The sequence below is a fragment of the Aythya marila genome, assembly GCF_965140915.1.
Source record: "Aythya marila genome assembly, chromosome: 20".
Classification (NCBI taxonomy): domain Eukaryota; kingdom Metazoa; phylum Chordata; class Aves; order Anseriformes; family Anatidae; genus Aythya; species Aythya marila.
The window spans coordinates 8570288-8587549 of NC_139061.1; the positions used below are offsets into that span (position 1 = coordinate 8570288).

General features: G+C 43.0%; 2 protein-coding genes across 4 annotated transcripts; one reads left to right on the plus strand and one right to left on the minus strand.

Moving 5' to 3' along the window:
* Positions 1-864: 864 nt before the first annotated feature.
* On the minus strand, positions 865-12110 carry SKA2 (spindle and kinetochore associated complex subunit 2). 2 transcript variants are annotated; one of them, XM_082776453.1, is made up of 7 exons: positions 7772-7810; positions 5855-5944; positions 4920-5096; positions 3606-3692; positions 2534-2573; positions 2000-2132; positions 865-1373 (listed from the first exon to the last, which is right to left on the minus strand). In XM_082776453.1, the coding sequence occupies exons 1-7, from the start codon at positions 7793-7795 to the stop codon at positions 1247-1249; spliced, it is 678 nt and encodes a 225-aa protein (XP_082632579.1). In that variant the 5' UTR covers positions 7796-7810; the 3' UTR covers positions 865-1246. The 2 variants fall into 2 exon arrangements, with proteins under 2 accessions (XP_082632579.1, XP_082632580.1); XM_082776454.1 differs by lacking the exon at positions 7772-7810 and adding an exon at positions 12054-12110 and having other exon boundaries at positions 866-1373.
* Positions 12111-12873: 763 nt separating this feature from the next.
* PRR11 (proline rich 11) lies at positions 12874-16907 on the plus strand. 2 transcript variants are annotated; one of them, XM_082776101.1, is made up of 9 exons: positions 12874-12997; positions 13439-13592; positions 14097-14219; positions 14506-14760; positions 14899-14997; positions 15487-15596; positions 15720-15782; positions 15873-15966; positions 16433-16907. In XM_082776101.1, the coding sequence occupies exons 1-9, from the start codon at positions 12891-12893 to the stop codon at positions 16499-16501; spliced, it is 1074 nt and encodes a 357-aa protein (XP_082632227.1). In that variant the 5' UTR covers positions 12874-12890; the 3' UTR covers positions 16502-16907. The 2 variants fall into 2 exon arrangements, with proteins under 2 accessions (XP_082632227.1, XP_082632228.1); XM_082776102.1 differs by having other exon boundaries at positions 15723-15782.
* The last annotated feature ends 355 nt before the right edge of the window (positions 16908-17262 follow it).

A 17262-nucleotide genomic window follows, 5' to 3' on the forward strand; every position in this document is an offset into this window, starting at 1 on the left:
GCTCAGCTCGCTGCCCCCCACGCCCCACGAGTCGGTGGCAGGCAGCGGGAGGCTGCACGGGTGGGTGCCCGCATCTCGCGTGGGGTTTGGGAATGGATCTGGGTAACCGCAGCCCTGAGGACAGGTGGTTTTAGCAGGCGCTGGCCCAGCTGGGCTTGTTTTCCCGCTTACAGGTCACTTGGAGCACGTTGTGCTAGCAGAACTTTAGCACTGCTGAAGGTAGAGGGAGTAAAGAGCAAGCCTAGCAGTTAGGGATCGATAGGATTGTGATGCTTCAAGCAGTTTGTGAAGTGAGAGCAGCTTTGTAGGTAAAACGGCCCTCAACAGCATCCGATCAGGGTATCCCCGGTCCTCTTGCCCAACACAGACCCTGCTCTTCTTCACAACAAGCTCCAAACAGACTGACCAGGGCACCAACAGGTTGAGAAAGGAGCATTCCCCATCCTGTAGGCACCAATTTAAATTTCTCTACTTTGCTGGCTATCATTTCACAAAATCTACAGGACTTTACTAACCTTAGATATCCTCCTTTCCCAAATGCGATTTAAATAAATAAAGAAAGAAAAAAAAAAACCTGTGAGGGTGGTCAAACACTGCAAGATGGTGCCAGAGGTGCTGAAGTTTTCATCCTCAGAGTTTTTCAAACCAGGACTGGCCCCAGCCCTGAGCAACCAGCTGCAGCTGGCCCTGCCTTGATGTGAGCAGGGCGTTGGACCAGAGCATCTCCAGACCTCAGCTATTCTGCGAGGCTACAGTTTTACTGGACTGTAAAAAGCCAGTTCACATCAAAGGAAAATGAAAGGGGTCAGGGGCCAGGTTCAGGGGTCAGGGCAGGGCTCAGGGTCAGGAGTCATTTAAACAGAAGCGTAATAAATCTATGGCCCCGTCTCCTTGACTTTCATCATTTATTCAGGAATATAAGTACAATTAAGTGGCTTGGGTTATTTGCCTTAAAAACAGGAATGTCAGGAATGTAAACAAGAATATGGAAACGTCCCATGGTTAACAACACTGTCCAAAAATGCATCGTCTAAATCCTATAAATACCCGAGATCAAATACCAACCTCAACATTTTTTCATTCTGCCATTTTTAAGTACTAGAAATAGAATTTCTATATGGATACACGAACAACTTTCCAACAGTGTTTTTGTACCTCGGACACCAAAGAAATACTTGCTTGCTAATAATTCAGGAGCTATGACAAAGATGCTTGTGTGTCAAATGAGAACGGACCAAACATTCGTTTATGCAACTAATTTAACATTTCCTTGTCTGTCAAGTTCCACAATACCAAGTTCTTTTAAGATTCGTATTCTTGAGTCAGTGGCTTTCATATTCATCTTGTTCATCTGCAAAACACTCAGCGCGGCACTGTAAGGCAAGAGCAAACTGCTTAGCAAAACAGGGTATCAAACAGCAGGTCTGTCAGAAAACGGCTAAAAAGCCCATATTGTTTAAAGAATGATTTTTAAGAAGTGTTCCATAATTCTCATACTTGTTGAGATTGTCATCAACTTTACTGTGCTGCATTAATCTAAGAACAATCACTTCCTAACCCAGCTTCGGGATTAAAGAGACAGAATTTCCGAGCTTAAAACTTCCTCATTTTTGCCATCACCTTCAAGAGATCTGCAGCACTAATCCCAGGAAGGGGTCAGGGCTTGTGGGAGAGATAAGGGGTGGTGGTGGCGGAGTTCAGGGTCAGCCTTTACCATTAGGATTTTGAAAAAAACAAACAGCCTGTTTCTGAAGAACCTGACATTCGGTATTGTAAATTATCCAATTACAAATGCCACTTTTCTACAAGGAAATTTAGGCTGTTTTGTATGATGGCCTAATGCTTTGGGATATATACCTAACCAGGAAGGCCATCAGGGAGCAAAATCAAATGCAAAGTCAGAGCAACAAATGGTTAACTAGCTGTTTGTTTCATTTGAAAATGGTGAATTTCTTTACAACTTACAAAATTCTTAGTAATGAGTGGCTGTAAGTCTCACCTGTTCTTATTTACAATGAAGTGGTTAAATAGCTCCCTGTACAAGTTGTTCACGTCTGCTAGTTTAACAGAGCTTCTGATACTCCTTGGTACGGACATAAGCATTTCCTCAGTCAACGGTTTGAATTTTGACTCTAAAAAAAATGAAAATAGAAGGTATTTTTTTCTTCAGAAATCAGGCCAAAGACAAGACAGTACTTTAACTTCTTTTTAAGAAAACACTGAAATAGGTCTACATGGTCTGACTGAGAGATTTGCCCCTGTTGTACAGTTATCCCTGTGGTAAAGTTATTTGAAGGCATAACTGCCGTTTCAGAAAGTACAACAGCTTAAGTTATTAATTGCTGAATTCTGGGTAATAACTTGATATGTTTAAATAGCAGAGAACTATTAGAGTTCAATATTAGAGATGGAAGTCTTAGGAGAGATTAGTATTAATCCCAAAGGTTACTTACTGGGGCTAGGTGTAGGGGGTGGGGAGAATCAGACTTAAGGGTCAAGCAAAAAAACAGTGGAAAATTCTTCCTGCACTTACCTTCAATTGAGCTGGGAACTACAGATCCTGAACAAAATGGCTAAAAATAAACAAGAGATAATGTTAGGATTTCTTGGAGTTCAGTTTAGAAAGCAGGTTCTGCGCTTTCATTTCTGTATTAGCAATTACATTTTACCATTGGATAACCAAGGGTCTTGCAACCACTGCAGTAAACAGCAGAATCTGAGGCATTAAACAAATCCTGGTTTCAAATAAAATAAGTTTGAAGATAGGAACAAGATTCATATGCAGGTCAGATGAACTTCTTCAGCTTTCTCCTTTGCATTCCAGTACCGATGTAGTTAAAAGCACTGCACAAGCAGCAACGGAAAAAAATGGCTTTCCTATTCTCAGGCAACCTTCAGAGGCTGACAGTCCTGACAAGCAAAAGGTAGCTAAACCCAGCCTTCCTCAGCCAGAGAATAAATACAGCACTGACAAAAAATCCCAGGGCCTTTGTGGCAGCTTTCCATTCCTTCTGCCTTTCAGAGAACTTGTAGAATATCTTCAAAACACACTCACTGACAACATAGGAAACAATACCAATTAAACTGGCCTCAGCAGCAGTAGGATATAGCTACATTTTGCACTGGGGCTGTTTATGCCAGCTATATCTTAAGTGCTTCAGAATAATGGAAAGACAAAAACAGAGCATTTATCGAGACCATTATACTCTATTAACTTTGTTTACTATTTTGCTTTTATTATGAGATCCAGGCCAAACCTTTGCAGATAACTATACTAAGACTCTGTGCCTCAAGAAGCTCTGGGAGAATATCCAACTTTTTAACAAGTATTCGTTTAGATTTATGTTCTATCACATTACAGTTAGAATACACTTAAACTATTGCTGGTCGTATTCCAAACTTTATTTAAGATTTCACAGGAAATTAAATCATCAACTTAATCAGTACACAGTAAAGCTGGAAAGATTTGTGAGGAACTTCAGCTCACTTCTGAAAAACTCCATTCAATTGAGTGATATTAAGGTACAGAAACAGCCCTTCTGACTTGAGTTGAGCTACTCAGGATTAATGGTTTCTGGAATACTGACACTCTGTGGCCTAATTACCTCTTCCGCTAGCGATTCCATTTCTTTAACAGTCTGACAGGTTAACTGCTGTGCTGCAGTCTGTTCTTCTTCTGACAGAGGTGAGCGCTAGAAAATAAAAAGATACCAAGAACTCTGATACTTCCAGTTCCTAGGGTGATGATATTTACAAATGAACTCAGTGTTTCACATGCAAACTAACAGTAAATTCCTACGTTGCTTGAAATGAAAGCAAGTTGACAAGCTTAGTATTTCTGAAAACCTAATCACAATATTCCTTTAATACTGTAGTATAAATAACTCAATGAAAATAAAATGTATTATTCCATATAAAGAAGTACTTCACTTGAAGAGTTAAGTTTCTCCATAACATTTTAATCAATTTTTTTTTTAGGAAATAGTTAAGTACAACATTAGCTAAAAAGTCTAAACGTAACTCTAGAGACACAACAGTCTTCCACTGTAACAAAATCCTATATGTAAATTGTTCTTGGCATCGCATCCTTGGAACACAGAGAGAGAAAATATTTTTTCTTCTGGTGACATAATAATTATTGTCTTTTAAATCATTATATGGTACGTTTTCTCTATAGAGACTTACCACTACCTTGTCTAGATCTGTTGACAGATTAAACACAATGTCAGGGCACTGTCATCAGAACGCTGATGGGAGAGCTCAGATCCAGGAGAATGCTTTAGTCACACCAATCCTATCTCTGCCTCTACATTATCAATTAACATTTTTCATCTAAATCACCTTATTTGTAGGGGGACAAAAGCAATGCTATCACAACCTTTTCAAAATTGTAATGCAGCAATGTCTGAAGACCACTTACAAAAATGCTGGGGGGAGTTCAGAGGCATTATCACACTGAGAGGAAACATTTCTTTGTGCTAACTATATTGCCACCCATACATTACAGTGTATTTTTAGCTTACGCATTTTAGACAGTGAAAAAACATTTGTCACTTAAAAGCTTTTCAAAAATTGGTTTCTCTTTCTAATTTCTTTAAGGTAGCTACTTTTAAAAAGAAGTCATTGCAGGACTGGGACACAGCTGTGAAACTATTCAAACGTTATACTATCCACTTACAGCATAACTTTAATTCAGACTAAATACCACTAGTTTAACTGATGAGTGATAAATCAGGTTAGTGATTTACAAAAATAGTTTTGATCTTGCAAACATTTCTTCTGGTAAACTGTTTTCTTATTTTCTACAAGCCTATACATTTAAGAGTTTCCAGCGAAACCACTCACATCTACGCAGAGGTTACACAAACGCATGGGCATTTACAGGCATGAGAGCCGAGTTACTGAAATGAGACTGCTACCTGAAGATCAGCGTGCTGCTGTAGTGTCTGAACCATCTTCATTGTGTTCTCTAGGGCAGCACGGATGCCGTTCATGGATTCCTTCTGCTCTAAGGAAACTTTTTCCAGCTGCATACATAATGTTTTATAACGAGATTTCACCACCGAGAGTTCTTCTAAGAGAGTAACCGGGTTTTCCTATGTGGAAATTAAAGGTACATTTAAACTGTTCAAGAAGAAAAAATTCATGCTGCCACATAAGATTTAAAAGCATAGGAGTCAGAAAAACAAGAATATAACGTGAAACAACCCTTTACAATGAAAAGTGCAGCTGAGAGTATCTTTCACCCATACGTTTAGTTTTTCATGTGCACAAACGATAGGTGGTGTTAATAAACCAGTACAACTCTGTGGTTCCATAATAAAAACATTACTGTGTTTGTGAATTTTAATAGCTTTTCTGATTTGGAATAAATTAGGGACTTATACATAAAAAAAAGATTATTTTTCCACTATGTCACAATACACATGGAGGCAAGGACTTACTTATGAAGGCTTCTACATACTGCCATTTATTGTTTTCATCTTTCTCTCATCCATTCCCAGCTCTGTATTTAGTCACTGCTGACTAGCAAGTGTATCTTTGGTCTCCCACTGAGGACGAGTTATAGCCAAGATAGGACACTCTCTGTGAAAATTAGGTGTTAACACTTCTCATTTCTCAGAGTGAAACATGGGAGAACTTCACTATACCAAGAATTTAGGGTTTTCTCACAGTTTCTGCACTAAATTCATATTATGCCAGTTATCCTGGTGTATGATGCAAGAAAGACATTATAGTAAAAAAACATCAAATAAAAGAACTTTCATGTTTCCATATTAAAGAATAAAACCTATTTATTACCAACTTCACGCAGAATGCAATAAAAGTTATTAATTTAATTTGAAAATACTACCTCTGCTGACAGATTATCAGGAAGACTTTTCATTATTTCAAACTCCAGTCTGTGTTGAATATAATCCAGATCAGATTCTGCCTTCTGGAACTAAAATATTTAGGATTAGCCACGTTATATTTAAAAAGAAATGCAGACAAACCCCAACCATTTGCCTTTCCTGTATTTCAGGAAAGCAGAAGACAGATGCCTCCTCTGCTCCTCCAATCTATTCCATTAGAGGATGGTTGCCAATTACTCTGACACTCATCTAGCCTGAAAACTATAAAGCAATAAACTTTGAGACTTCTAATCCTGTAATTTTATAAGTTAAAACCCGTCATCCAAAGAGCTATACAGTATCCAGGTAATAAAAAGCAACGCAGTAGGAAACCACTTTGCAGAATTACTTCGATACCTTACATGTAAGCTCTCAGCCGCAGACATTACCCCATTTGCCATACCCGGTACAAACGTAAGTCTGGACATGAACATTTTCCTCTCGTGTGCCATTTAAGCAAGCGTATACACACACTTCTACTGACTGTAGCCTCTTTATATTTATCTAACCTAAATTAGACCATGTTTGCTTTATATCTTTCCGCTACTCCCATGTTCCTACAGCTCCCCAAACGCATGACAGCGTTCCCACCCATTCCAGCATTACGTGCCCTTTCAGTGCCAAACCTCTCAAGTTTGTAAGCAGTACTCCAAAGAGCGAAGTTACAGCAAGACACAAGAACAGTGCATCTTTTCTCAACAGATCTTCACATGTTGCAGAAGATGTTTGATTTTTTCCCCGACATTAATATACATTCCATCAATTTATAAAGCTTTCCCTTGGCTAGTTACTTTTCAAACATTACAAATTCTCCCAGCTAAACCATAATACTCGGCTGTTTATCCAGCAGAAACTATGAATAAGTGTTGAAGAGCAAAGTGTATCAGAGATTTTGTTATTAATTATACGAGGAATGAATTCTCTCAGATTATTATAGCAACCATTACACATTTTATTGTTCCCCAGTAAGCCAGAGAAGATAATAAATAGATAATAGATAATAAAATTGATGACATCACTTTTATTTCCTCAGGATAAATAACCCACCAGAGAGTTATCTAATTGCCCTGTAAAACAGTCTGCTGATAGCATTATTACTTAATTAATTTTAGCCTGCGATTTTAATACCTATTAAGGACTTCTCCTCTAAAGAAAGGCAGTTTTCCCAGTTCACAAAAAGAAACCAAGAAAAACTCATTATTTTCTCAATGTAATCATTTGGCAATTTTACAGTCATGGAGGAGACTATGATGAAAGCAAGTTCAGGATGCTTATAACATAGCTCACAGTAGCTTTCACTAATTATGCTGAGCTTAGCAATGAAGTAATCATCATGACTTTTAGGATCAAAATAAGGCTGTTTGTTAACTGCACCCCAAAGTATTAACTAGCAGCGCTTACAGCTAAAGCCACAAACTTCAGTGTGCTTTGGAGGTAGCCTTTAGTAACCACTCATGATAAAACAGGAAGGATAAAGCTTGTTAATACACTACTTTTTTTTTTTTTTTTTTTTAAGGAGTTCACGAGAGACTTTTCCTAAGGGATCAACTATTCCTGTGCTCCTCCATTAGCAAACATTTTTTGTTTTTCACTTCTAGGGACAGGCACGCCAGAACAACTGTTTTCTGCTTTTCTCCACCTCTTTCCTCTGACTGCTAACTCTTGGGAATGCAGACAACAAATATGGGTGGCTTTTAAAATTATCCATGAAGCTCTGCTCTTGGAATATTTCAACACTGATAATTTGAGATTTCCAGGATAACAATAAGCCATTAACAATACGCTGCTACTGTGATTCAGGACCAAAAAAAAGCATTATTTTATAACTATTTATTTCTTGCTGTATCTCAGGAAACACACACCTGCAAGAATCTCACCTTAGTGTTATAGGTCAGGACCATTTGTATGAATTCTCTACAACAGTCACACAGAAAATGCACTTTATGTGATGTACAGTTGTAATTTACTCATAGGCTTAGTGGAAAGCGTTAGAAACTGTGAGGCAACTCTCAAGCCATTGCTGCATGCTCTGCTTTCAGATGCTTTGACAATACTATTGCACTGCTAGCTGTAAAGTACAGTAGTGCAATAAAGTCAGAGCATTCGTTAGCAGCAAGAATTCGAAACAAGTAATCAATACATTCAAAATACGTATTGGAAAAAATATGTCAGCTGTTTCTGTGGGTCAGACGTTTGGTAAGGCAACATTCACCCAGTCCTAATACAGACATGCAAGAACCTTCATGTTTCTAGACATTATTATTGGTCATAATCACTGTCATTCCACTGACCAGAAGAGGAAAAAAAAAAAACACCCAACAAAATGCTCAACAGATCCGTCAGAAATTCATTTTTGCACTATTTGGTGCTCTTTTAACTGGCAACTGCATTTCAAAGTTTATGTCTTTTTAGGTTTGTCTCATAGCAAGTGGAAATGGTAAACCTCTATCAGACAGATGCTCTTAAACTGTGTTACAGAGAACATTTTATGGACACACGAGTTTATTCGGTCACTTTAAACTGCACGTGAACACACCCTCATTTCCAAACACCATGGGTATAAATTATCACTGGGGTTACCTTGTGCCTGTTAGAGGACCATGAACTGGGGGTGTACTTCATGCATCTCCATAAAGCTGTTTCTCTTTTTAATAAAACCAGTAACTTCATATACAAAGGCTGGGGACTGGGCGGGTCTGACAAAATTACTGTTCTTAATAAGAAAACGCAAGGAACAGAGGAACGGGGAGGAGAGAGATGGCTGACGGCTGATGCACTCAGAACAACCTGAGCCAACTTAGGACATTACTGTAGAAAACCCTGCAGGCTGTAAGAATCCTACACAGTGTTCCTTCCTCTTTGCAGGGCACTTACTTCTAAGGACACGCACACAGAGTTGATGGGATTTGTCATTAAATACTGTTGCAGGAAGAACGGCCGAAAACACGACAGACACCAGAATGTTCAGATCATGCTCCCCTTTATTGCCCGAATAGCCTGACTTCTACAGCACACTTAACTGGGGCAGATAGTGTCTCACACAAGATTATTGGTCAAAAGCACTCAGACAAACAACTGCAAGAAAACAACCCCACCTGCAAGAAAACAACCCCTTTGTTATTAGCAGTCACGTAAATCCCATCCTTGAAGCCAGCTGCTGGCAACAGTATTTTTCTAAATTCCTCAATTGGGTGATGTGGGAACACTGTCATGGGAACTCCTCATAGTCATCCTGGTAGCTTGGTTTGCTCAGCTACAGCAAGCCATGGGATCTTTGCTGTTTCAAAAATCCCTCAACAAAATACCACTTCACATTTATCCTTGGCAAACAACTAGGAGACAGTGACTAAAATAAAAATAAAAAGTTTACAATCTCACTTTGAAGTTGTTTTTCAAAGCACCTTTGGTCTCAGACATAACAGCGACTTAGGACTCGCGGCTCCGTAACCCGGGGAGTAACGCCGATAGCATTGCTGGCCAATGCCCTTTTAACATTGCACTGCTTTGTGTACGATCACTAGTAGTACAACATAAAAAGGGCACTGGACAGACACCGCTCAGAGAACAGAGGAGGTCCATTGCAACAGAAATACAGTCATAGGAATTAACTAAGTCGCTCTGACCGAAGCACTCTCACGGCATCTGCCCCTTTATCCATTTGGTATCAAGTTTTACTAAAGGAATGTCCACCAAACTCAAGTTTCTTCCGCTGCACACCACTGAAGTGCATACTGGAAAGCATTGCTAACGAGCCAGCTTTACAATCTGTCTCCTAATGAAGCTCGTCTTATAGATGTTGTGGGTCATTCAACACTTATTATTATTGTACTTTGAGCACTAGCCTCAGAGAACTGAAGACTACCTGGCATTTTCATTCACATCGTTTTTAAGCTCCTACACAAGAGTTTATGCCTGGTTCCATGAGACTAAAATGAAACTTTTCAGGAAATGCATATCAAAACCTCTGGGGGAAATACAAGTGTTGTTTTATCTCACTTCTGGGGAGAGATCCAGCCAGGGACGCCACCTTCTGCAGGAAGGACTTAACAGAAGACTCGGACAGAAAAATGTCAGGCTAAGGGGTACATTTCAAAATCAGTTGGGTTTCAAATGGATTCCCCAGATGGTTTTGGATAACCAGGACAGGGGGAAAGACCAAGCCAGAATCTACAAACCTCTGGAAGTTTGTATGAGCCATCTGTGCAGATAATTGACCCAACTGAGGTCTCCACACGTCAGTGCAAGATGCTTTTGGTGTACTTGTAACATAGATCATCAGACAGTGACACATTGCCATCTCCTTCCACTGCCATATATAAACACCCCATTAACTTTAAGGGCAACTAATCAAAATACCTTTTTAATTATTTACATGTCCTAAAGTGAGGAATTAGTAGTCCAACTTAAAAGCATAGCTTTCACTAAAACAGTGAAATAAACCATAACACTCTGAAAAGCAAACAAACGACAAGAACAAAACCAAAACCTACTACAATAACAACAAACACACAGCTAGCCTGGGTGTTTCTAAGCAGAATTACACAGAAAAAAAAAAAAGTTACAAGGAAAAACAAAATTACTCAAACTGGGCTTTAAAACAGCAACAACTAACAAAAGACACGGGGAGCTGAAGCACACGCTGTGGGCAGGGCTGAGGTTTTGAATCTGCCACTGGAACAACTTCAGAGCTCTGACAAGAGTGCAGCATGTCACTGAAATCAAACACTGCACGTGTTATTCTGAGTGTCTGGTATGATTACCACAGGTCTGTAACTACAGGAGAACAAAAACAACCTCAAAAAGTATGGGTACTTCACAATAAAATTGTGGTTTGAAAGTGCAATTAACCTGAGGACTAGGTAAGGGTTTGAATCCTCTGCTGACAACGCTCAGCCCCTTCTTTCTTTTCAGGCCACCCTCACTTAGCTGCTGCTGATGCTTTCGGGGATGTGCTACACTGGTACTGGAGAAAAGTGACTGAAGAACGTTAAAAAGTAAACTAAAAGTTTAAAGTGAGCAGTTGGCAGCACACCAGCTCTGTGTATCAGTGAGAGCCTTGCACACAGCAGCTTAAGGGATGGTGTTGATGTGCAATGTTCCCCATCACGTTCTCCTTCTGTTTTCCTAGATTTTTTTTTTCTCCCCTTTAATGGTGTGTGTACTGATAAACTCTTTCTTATTTTTTATTTTTAAATTAAAACCAAGGTTGCCAGAAGGCAGGAAAACAAAAACAAAACAAAACAAACAAAAAAAACCCCAACCACATAAGTAGAAATTAGACTGTGTCTGTAGCGAATAGCGTCTTTTCCCACATCTCCTGACGAGGCCCTTTCTGGTTTGACAATTACCGCACCTAACAGCCCATTGAAACCACACAACTTTGACATTTTTGGAATTCCAACGATTCCTGGAAGTCTCAAAAAAAAAAAACAACAAAAAAACAACAAAAATCACCACAAAGGAGCACCGGGTTTTAGAGAATTACCTCACGCGCGGACTGAGGCCCCGCAATTCAGCAACATCGCGGAGTCCCCCGGGGCTCCAGAGCCGCCAGGGCCCCTCGCAGCCCCCCGGGCAGCCCGGTGCTGAGGGCGGGCGGCCCGGCAATGCCGGTCCCGGCCGGGCGAGGCGCTGCGGGCGGCTCCTTCCCCCCGCCCCCCCGCTCCCTTCCCCCGGTGCCGGTCCCGGTCCCGGTCGGGCCCCGCGGCCTCCCCTCAGCCCCTCAGCGCTGGGCGGGAAACCTCCACTCCCCCCCTCCCCCCCCACACACGTTATGGAATGGCCCATTCCAACCCGCCCCCCCCCCGCGGGGACAATGGGCCAGCCCAGGTGTGAGTCCTGTGTGTTCCCCCCCCCCCCTCCGTTCCTTTCTCCTTTCCTTCCCCCCCCCGCGCTGTGAGGAATGGACTCGCCCAGCAGCGCGCCGCTCCACGCCCCCCCTCCCTCCGCGCGCGTGGCCGGGGGGGGGGCAGCGGAATGGAACGGTCCAACCCAACCCGGCCCAACCCGGCCGCTACGAGGACCGCGCCCCCCCCCACCCCCCCCTCCCTTTCCCCACCCTCCCAAACCGAGGCCCGCGGCCCCCTTCTCCCCCTCAGGAGGCAGCTCCGGGGCTCGGCCGCCGCCCCCCGGCCCCGCCGCCGCCCGCCCCGGCCTCACCATGGTCTCGAGCCTGGCGAGCGCCGTCTCCATGTTGAATAGTTGACATTCCTCAGGCGGCGGCGGAGGAGATGCCCGCCCCCCGCGCCGCGGGCCGCGGAGAGACGGGGCTCGCCATTGGGCAGCTGTCAGTCGGAGCCGGCCTCCCATTGGTTGGGCGTTGAGGGAGGGCCGTCGCTATTGGGCGGGAGGGGATGTAAACCCTGGCGGAGGTACGGGGGTGCTGATTGGGCGCCGCGGGGAGCGGCGGGCGGGGATTGGTTCGCGGAGGGAGCGCCGCGAGACGGAGGGGGGGGTGGAGTGGGGGAGGGCGGGGATTGGCTGGCGTAGGGAGCGCTGAGCTGCTATTGGCCGGGGGCTGTGCTCCTGCCCGCCTCCTTTCCACCCCATTGGCCCGTCCCACCTCCATCCTTTCTCTGATTGGTCAGCCTCAAACCCTTCCACCCAATGACGGGAGCGGAGCAGCGCCAGGCCCGCGATTCCCCCCCTCCCCCGCCCCATCTTCCTTCACCTCACCCGTCGAGCTGAGGGGAGGGAGCCCGCGTCCTCCTAGCGACCAATCAGCGCGCGGCTTACGTGGGGGGAAAGGGAGGGGACGGCTGAGAGCGGCGCTCCCATTGGCTGCGCGCCGCGCGGGGCCCGGTTTGAATCGGTGGCGCCGGCCGTGAGGTGAGCGGCGGCCGGGGGGGGACCGGGACTTGTGAGGGGGGGTCCCCCCCCCCCATAGCCCGTCGTGTTTGCCCTTCGCTCCTTATATGGCGAGTTTGCCGTCTCCACATCAAATTTCATGGTTTTTTTTTCCACGTTTTCACCATAATCTCTCCGTTTCTGACAGGAATGGCCAAGTGCAGGCGTCGGCGGAAAGCCAGAGCCAGAGCGAAACGGCGCCTGACAGGGAAAGGAGGTGCCGCCGGGCCCCGCGGCTCGGGCTGTGCTGCGCCGCTGTAAGGAGCTCCGTTTTTGGCTAAATTTGTGTTTTTTTAACTTAATTTCTGCGTCCCGTCTTTGCTTGTGCTGATACACGGAGCTGAGGTAACAGAACGGCGTCCGGAGCCCACTGAGAGCCTGGGCTGCGCGCTGTGGGGCTGCGTCAGCTCGTGTATCCCCTACTGCTCCATCTGTCCTTAGCTTTAACGTGTAGAAGCAGTTAAGATTCGAAATACTTATTTTTTTTTATGATCTATTTGGTGCTGGAACACTTTTCAGCGTTTTCTAGCCTTTCCTGGCCTCTGTGCTTGTGTTTACTACACTGACCCCTGCTGTTGCTAGTACTTATCCTTTACTTGCTGTTATCTTGCTCATTGTTACCTTTTTCAAAGACCGGAATTAAAAATATTTATAATATAAGTATAATTATGACCTCATTCTGAACTATTCTGTCCCAGGTCAGCAGGTGACCTTCCGCCGGACCCACCCTCTGTCCCAAGCCACCCATCCTCACGCTGGTCATTAGCCTTGCCCAGTGTAAGAAGTGTGGTAAAGCCTCTTACAACAACGGTGTCGTTCTGGTATTGCTGGTGCCAGAACACTGTTGCGCAGGTAAGTTTTCTGCTTTTCTGGGTTTTGACAATGTGTGAGGTCAGCCTTAGAACTCAAATGCAAGATATGTCAAATATGAAAAGTAAGCTGTAAACTTATTTATGTCTATTGAAACATCTAAATATATACTGTGTTTATTGTTGAAGGAGTAACTATGTCCAAGGCTGCTATAAACATTAAAAACATATCTGAAATTGGAGTTTGTATATGGCAGCATCAGCAGGATTTGCAGTGTCAGGAGTTGCAGTCTTTCTTTAATAGCAGAGGTGGCTGTGTTCACTTTTCAGCTCCAATGTGAATTAGACCTTAGAATTCCTAGATGAAGTTAAAAGGCTTTTTTTGAGAAAGTTGTTCCTGCCAAGGAACTATTTGGTGAAACCGTATCTTCCTGCAGTGCCTTTCTGTTGACCTCAATGAGAAGACCCTGTGACAGAACTTTCATCAGTAGTTGGGCCTCTGTATCTGGAAACATAACTGAAAATATTTATTTCTTTTTATGCTCAGAGTTTTAAGATGGTTAAAGAGACAATATTTCCATCACAAATCTACTTAAGGGAGCTAAATACATTCAGAGAGCAGCTGGAAAAGTTGGAGACTGAATTCTCCAGACTACAGGGAATGCTCCAGGTCAGTGTTGATCCCTGTGGGGCAAGGTAATGTTGGCTTGTGTAGGGATCTGTGGTCAGTGAGGAGAAAATCAAGACCTCCTCACCGGGGAGTGCTTCACCTCTCCTTCACATTCAGCATTACTAAGCTGCAGTTACCTGATGGCTAAAGGGAACTGGTTTTCTGGTGAACATCCTAAGAGGGCATCTGCATCTCTCTGGATCAACTGAATCCACAAGCTTTACTAAATTCTACCAATTTTTATTAGTGGATTTAATATTCTCTTGCTTATTTGTATTGTTTTCAGATGAATGGAGTTGTGACTTCGTCTTCAGAAAATTCAATTTGTCAAAAGTGCAATAAAACAACACTGGGTGCTCCCGCACAAACGCAGATGGGCCCGCTGTCATCCCTGTGCACGCCTCCTGCAGTACAGCCACAGCCTGTATCTGCGCCCCCTCCACCACCTCCTCCTCCTCCACCACCACCACCGCTGCCCCCACCAAAACTGCCTCCAGCACCTCTCGTCCTCAAACGGGGCAATGGCTCTAAAGCACTTCTGGTAGGGAGTAAGAAGGTTCTTCTGTTTCTGCACTCGTGGCTGGGTTCTTGGGACCCAGTTCATCAGGAACACGCGTCATCGTGAAGGATGGGTCACTTGCTGATCCTAACTGCCCTTCCAACCACCTTTTATTTTCAGGCGCCGTCACAAAAAAAGGATGTGCCAATGCAGATCACTCTCAAAGACCTCCTGAACGTAAAACTAAAGAAGACAGAGAGCAACCTGAGAACAGACAAGGTAAACCAGAGAACGTGTGGATAAATGGTGTGTTGAGGCAGCTCTGCACTGGAATCAGTGTATTTCCTGCAGTGCTTGTCTTAGCACTTCATAGAATTCTTCAATAAATTAATTATTCTCTTGCAAAAACTCAGTGATCAGGTTTAAGGAATCGTTCTAATTCTACATGTGGGCATTTGAAATGAAGAAATCAAGTGACTAATGTCAGATGATGTGCTGGACAGGTCTAATTTTACATTAAGGGCATGTAGCTTTATGTCTGTGATAGCAGTATATTTGCACCTTCTTTTGCCTATCTAAAATCTTGTTTGCAGTTTTGTTTCTTTAAATAAACCTATCTTTGTCCAAGACGCATCAGAATCTTCAGGATTCAAAAAAGCATAAAAACCCTAAGCATAGAAATCTCTCAGAATATCAATATTAAATAGATCTCATATCAGCGAGGCCTTCTGAAGTCTATCTGTGGTAACATTTCTTTTCTAACTTCAGGCAGGATCACCAGTGAAGACACGCAGGGCATTAATTACAGTCTCAGATTTACAAAGTGTTAGTCTGAGATCTAAATCCAAGCCATCAGCTCACATTACAAACTCCTTAACGTAAGACACTTTCTTCCTTTCTTTGTTCTTAGATTTTTCTGTTCAGAACAGATTTTTCTGTTCAGAACAATGATGAACACTATTTACACAGTGGAAAATGTTTCATTTTAACACTTTTTCCAGTAGTACCCCACCTAAAAATCAGTTAGATCTTCGAAAACATCTGAAGAAGGTCAATATACAAAGGTAAGTCCCATTCTTGTTTTGTTTTTCTAAATAAAATTAGAGAACTAATTTAACTAGACAACTAATTCCCTTTGTTTCCAATCTTTTCAGAAGTCCGGGTGGCACTCCACTAAACAAAGAAAACATTGAGTGTGGGACCGGGTTGACACCAATAATGACACAGGCATTACGGCGCAAATTTCAGGCAAGTTGTGATGTCTGTAACGATGAGCTGGCCTTAAAATCCATACAGTTGCATACTGACTCTTTTCCTATGATGCAGTGCTGTTGGTATACGTTAGGTAATCTCCCCATAATTCTCATCCAAAAGTGCCAAGTACCCACAAATAAGGGTGCTTGTTCTACTGATTCCCATTTTAACAGTAAGGAAACTGCAGGATGGAAATACTCTTGCCCATCCTTGGTTATTTGACCATGCGAAGAAGAAAAGTTGCTTTTTTGATGGCCATTCTCATGCATGCAGTGCTATCTCCAACATCATACTTCCAATTTCCTGGAGAACAAAATCTGAGGGTTAATAACATCTTGAGGATTGGCTGTGTCTGTTTTCTTTTATGAAATGTCAGTTAAGAATCACGTTATATTTTATCTCAGCAACAATTAGTACTAAGTTTGTTTTCCAAGATCTGACCCTGTTCTTGTTTTACCAGATGGCTCATCCAAAAAGTCCTTCGCCAGCCCGGCTGAGTGCTGCAAGCAGCTTTGATGAACAGAAGTAGGTTCATGGAACAGTGTATTTTTTTGTTTGTGGTCAGGAAGCCACTTGAATTCAATTTTTATGTCACGCAGACAGTGAATCTGTAAGTAAATGCAGTACATTTGAGAAGGGGGCATTTTGAAAACACTATTGGAAATCTGCCTTTTTTAAAGGCAACATATTTCTAATGTGTCTCAGACTGGTTCCATCTTCTCTGATAATGAAGGAAAAAAAAAATCCTGAGATTTTTGAGACCTGGCTGCTGCTGAAGCAGGGACTGTAATGTTCCTGGCATTGATTCTGCTTGTCATGTAAATGTGTGCTTGTTTATTGAATTTCAATATTGCTTTTACATTTTTTGTAACAAGGACCTTGATGGTAATTATATAAATTCAAAGAAGCAATTAAGCAGTGTTATTAAAGTGAGAGCCTACATGTTCCCACAGACAATTCAATGCTGTGATTAAGAGTGTATCGAGTACTTTTATGTGTCACTCCGGGCTGGTGTCCAATCACCTGTTGTGTTACACGACTACGCTGCTTCAAGGCAGTAAGGGGATGGCTCCTAGAGCGTTGAGATGAGCTTTCCACTAGTGGTGGACACACTGTGCCAGTGCCACAGCTTCCCTCTGCTCAGGACAAGGACTTGCCTTCACCAAACCTTGAGGCTGCTTTCCAGAGAGCCACCACTTTGTGCACGTCCAGCAGCATCCTGGCTTGTGTCAGGAACAGTGTGGTCAGCAGGGCCAGGGAGGTGACTGTCCCCTTGTACTCTGCTCTGGT

Bases quoted from the DNA above. Each gene is read 5' to 3' on its own strand.
- PRR11 (XM_082776101.1), top strand. From the start codon at position 12,891: ATGGCCAAGTGCAGGCGTCGGCGGAAAGCCAGAGCCAGAGCGAAACGG. The intron at 13,593-14,096 runs GTAAGTTTTCTG...TTTTATGCTCAG, and splicing joins GCCAGAACACTGTTGCGCAG to AGTTTTAAGATGGTTAAAGA. The intron at 14,220-14,505 runs GTCAGTGTTGAT...TATTGTTTTCAG, and splicing joins GACTACAGGGAATGCTCCAG to ATGAATGGAGTTGTGACTTC.
- SKA2 (XM_082776454.1), bottom strand. From the start codon at position 12,086: ATGGAGACGGCGCTCGCCAGGCTCGAGACCATG. The intron at 5,945-12,053 runs GTGAGGCCGGGG...TAAATATTTTAG, and splicing joins TCGCCAGGCTCGAGACCATG to TTCCAGAAGGCAGAATCTGA. The intron at 2,133-2,533 runs GTAAGTGCAGGA...CATTTTTTTTAG, and splicing joins AGTTCCCAGCTCAATTGAAG to AGTCAAAATTCAAACCGTTG.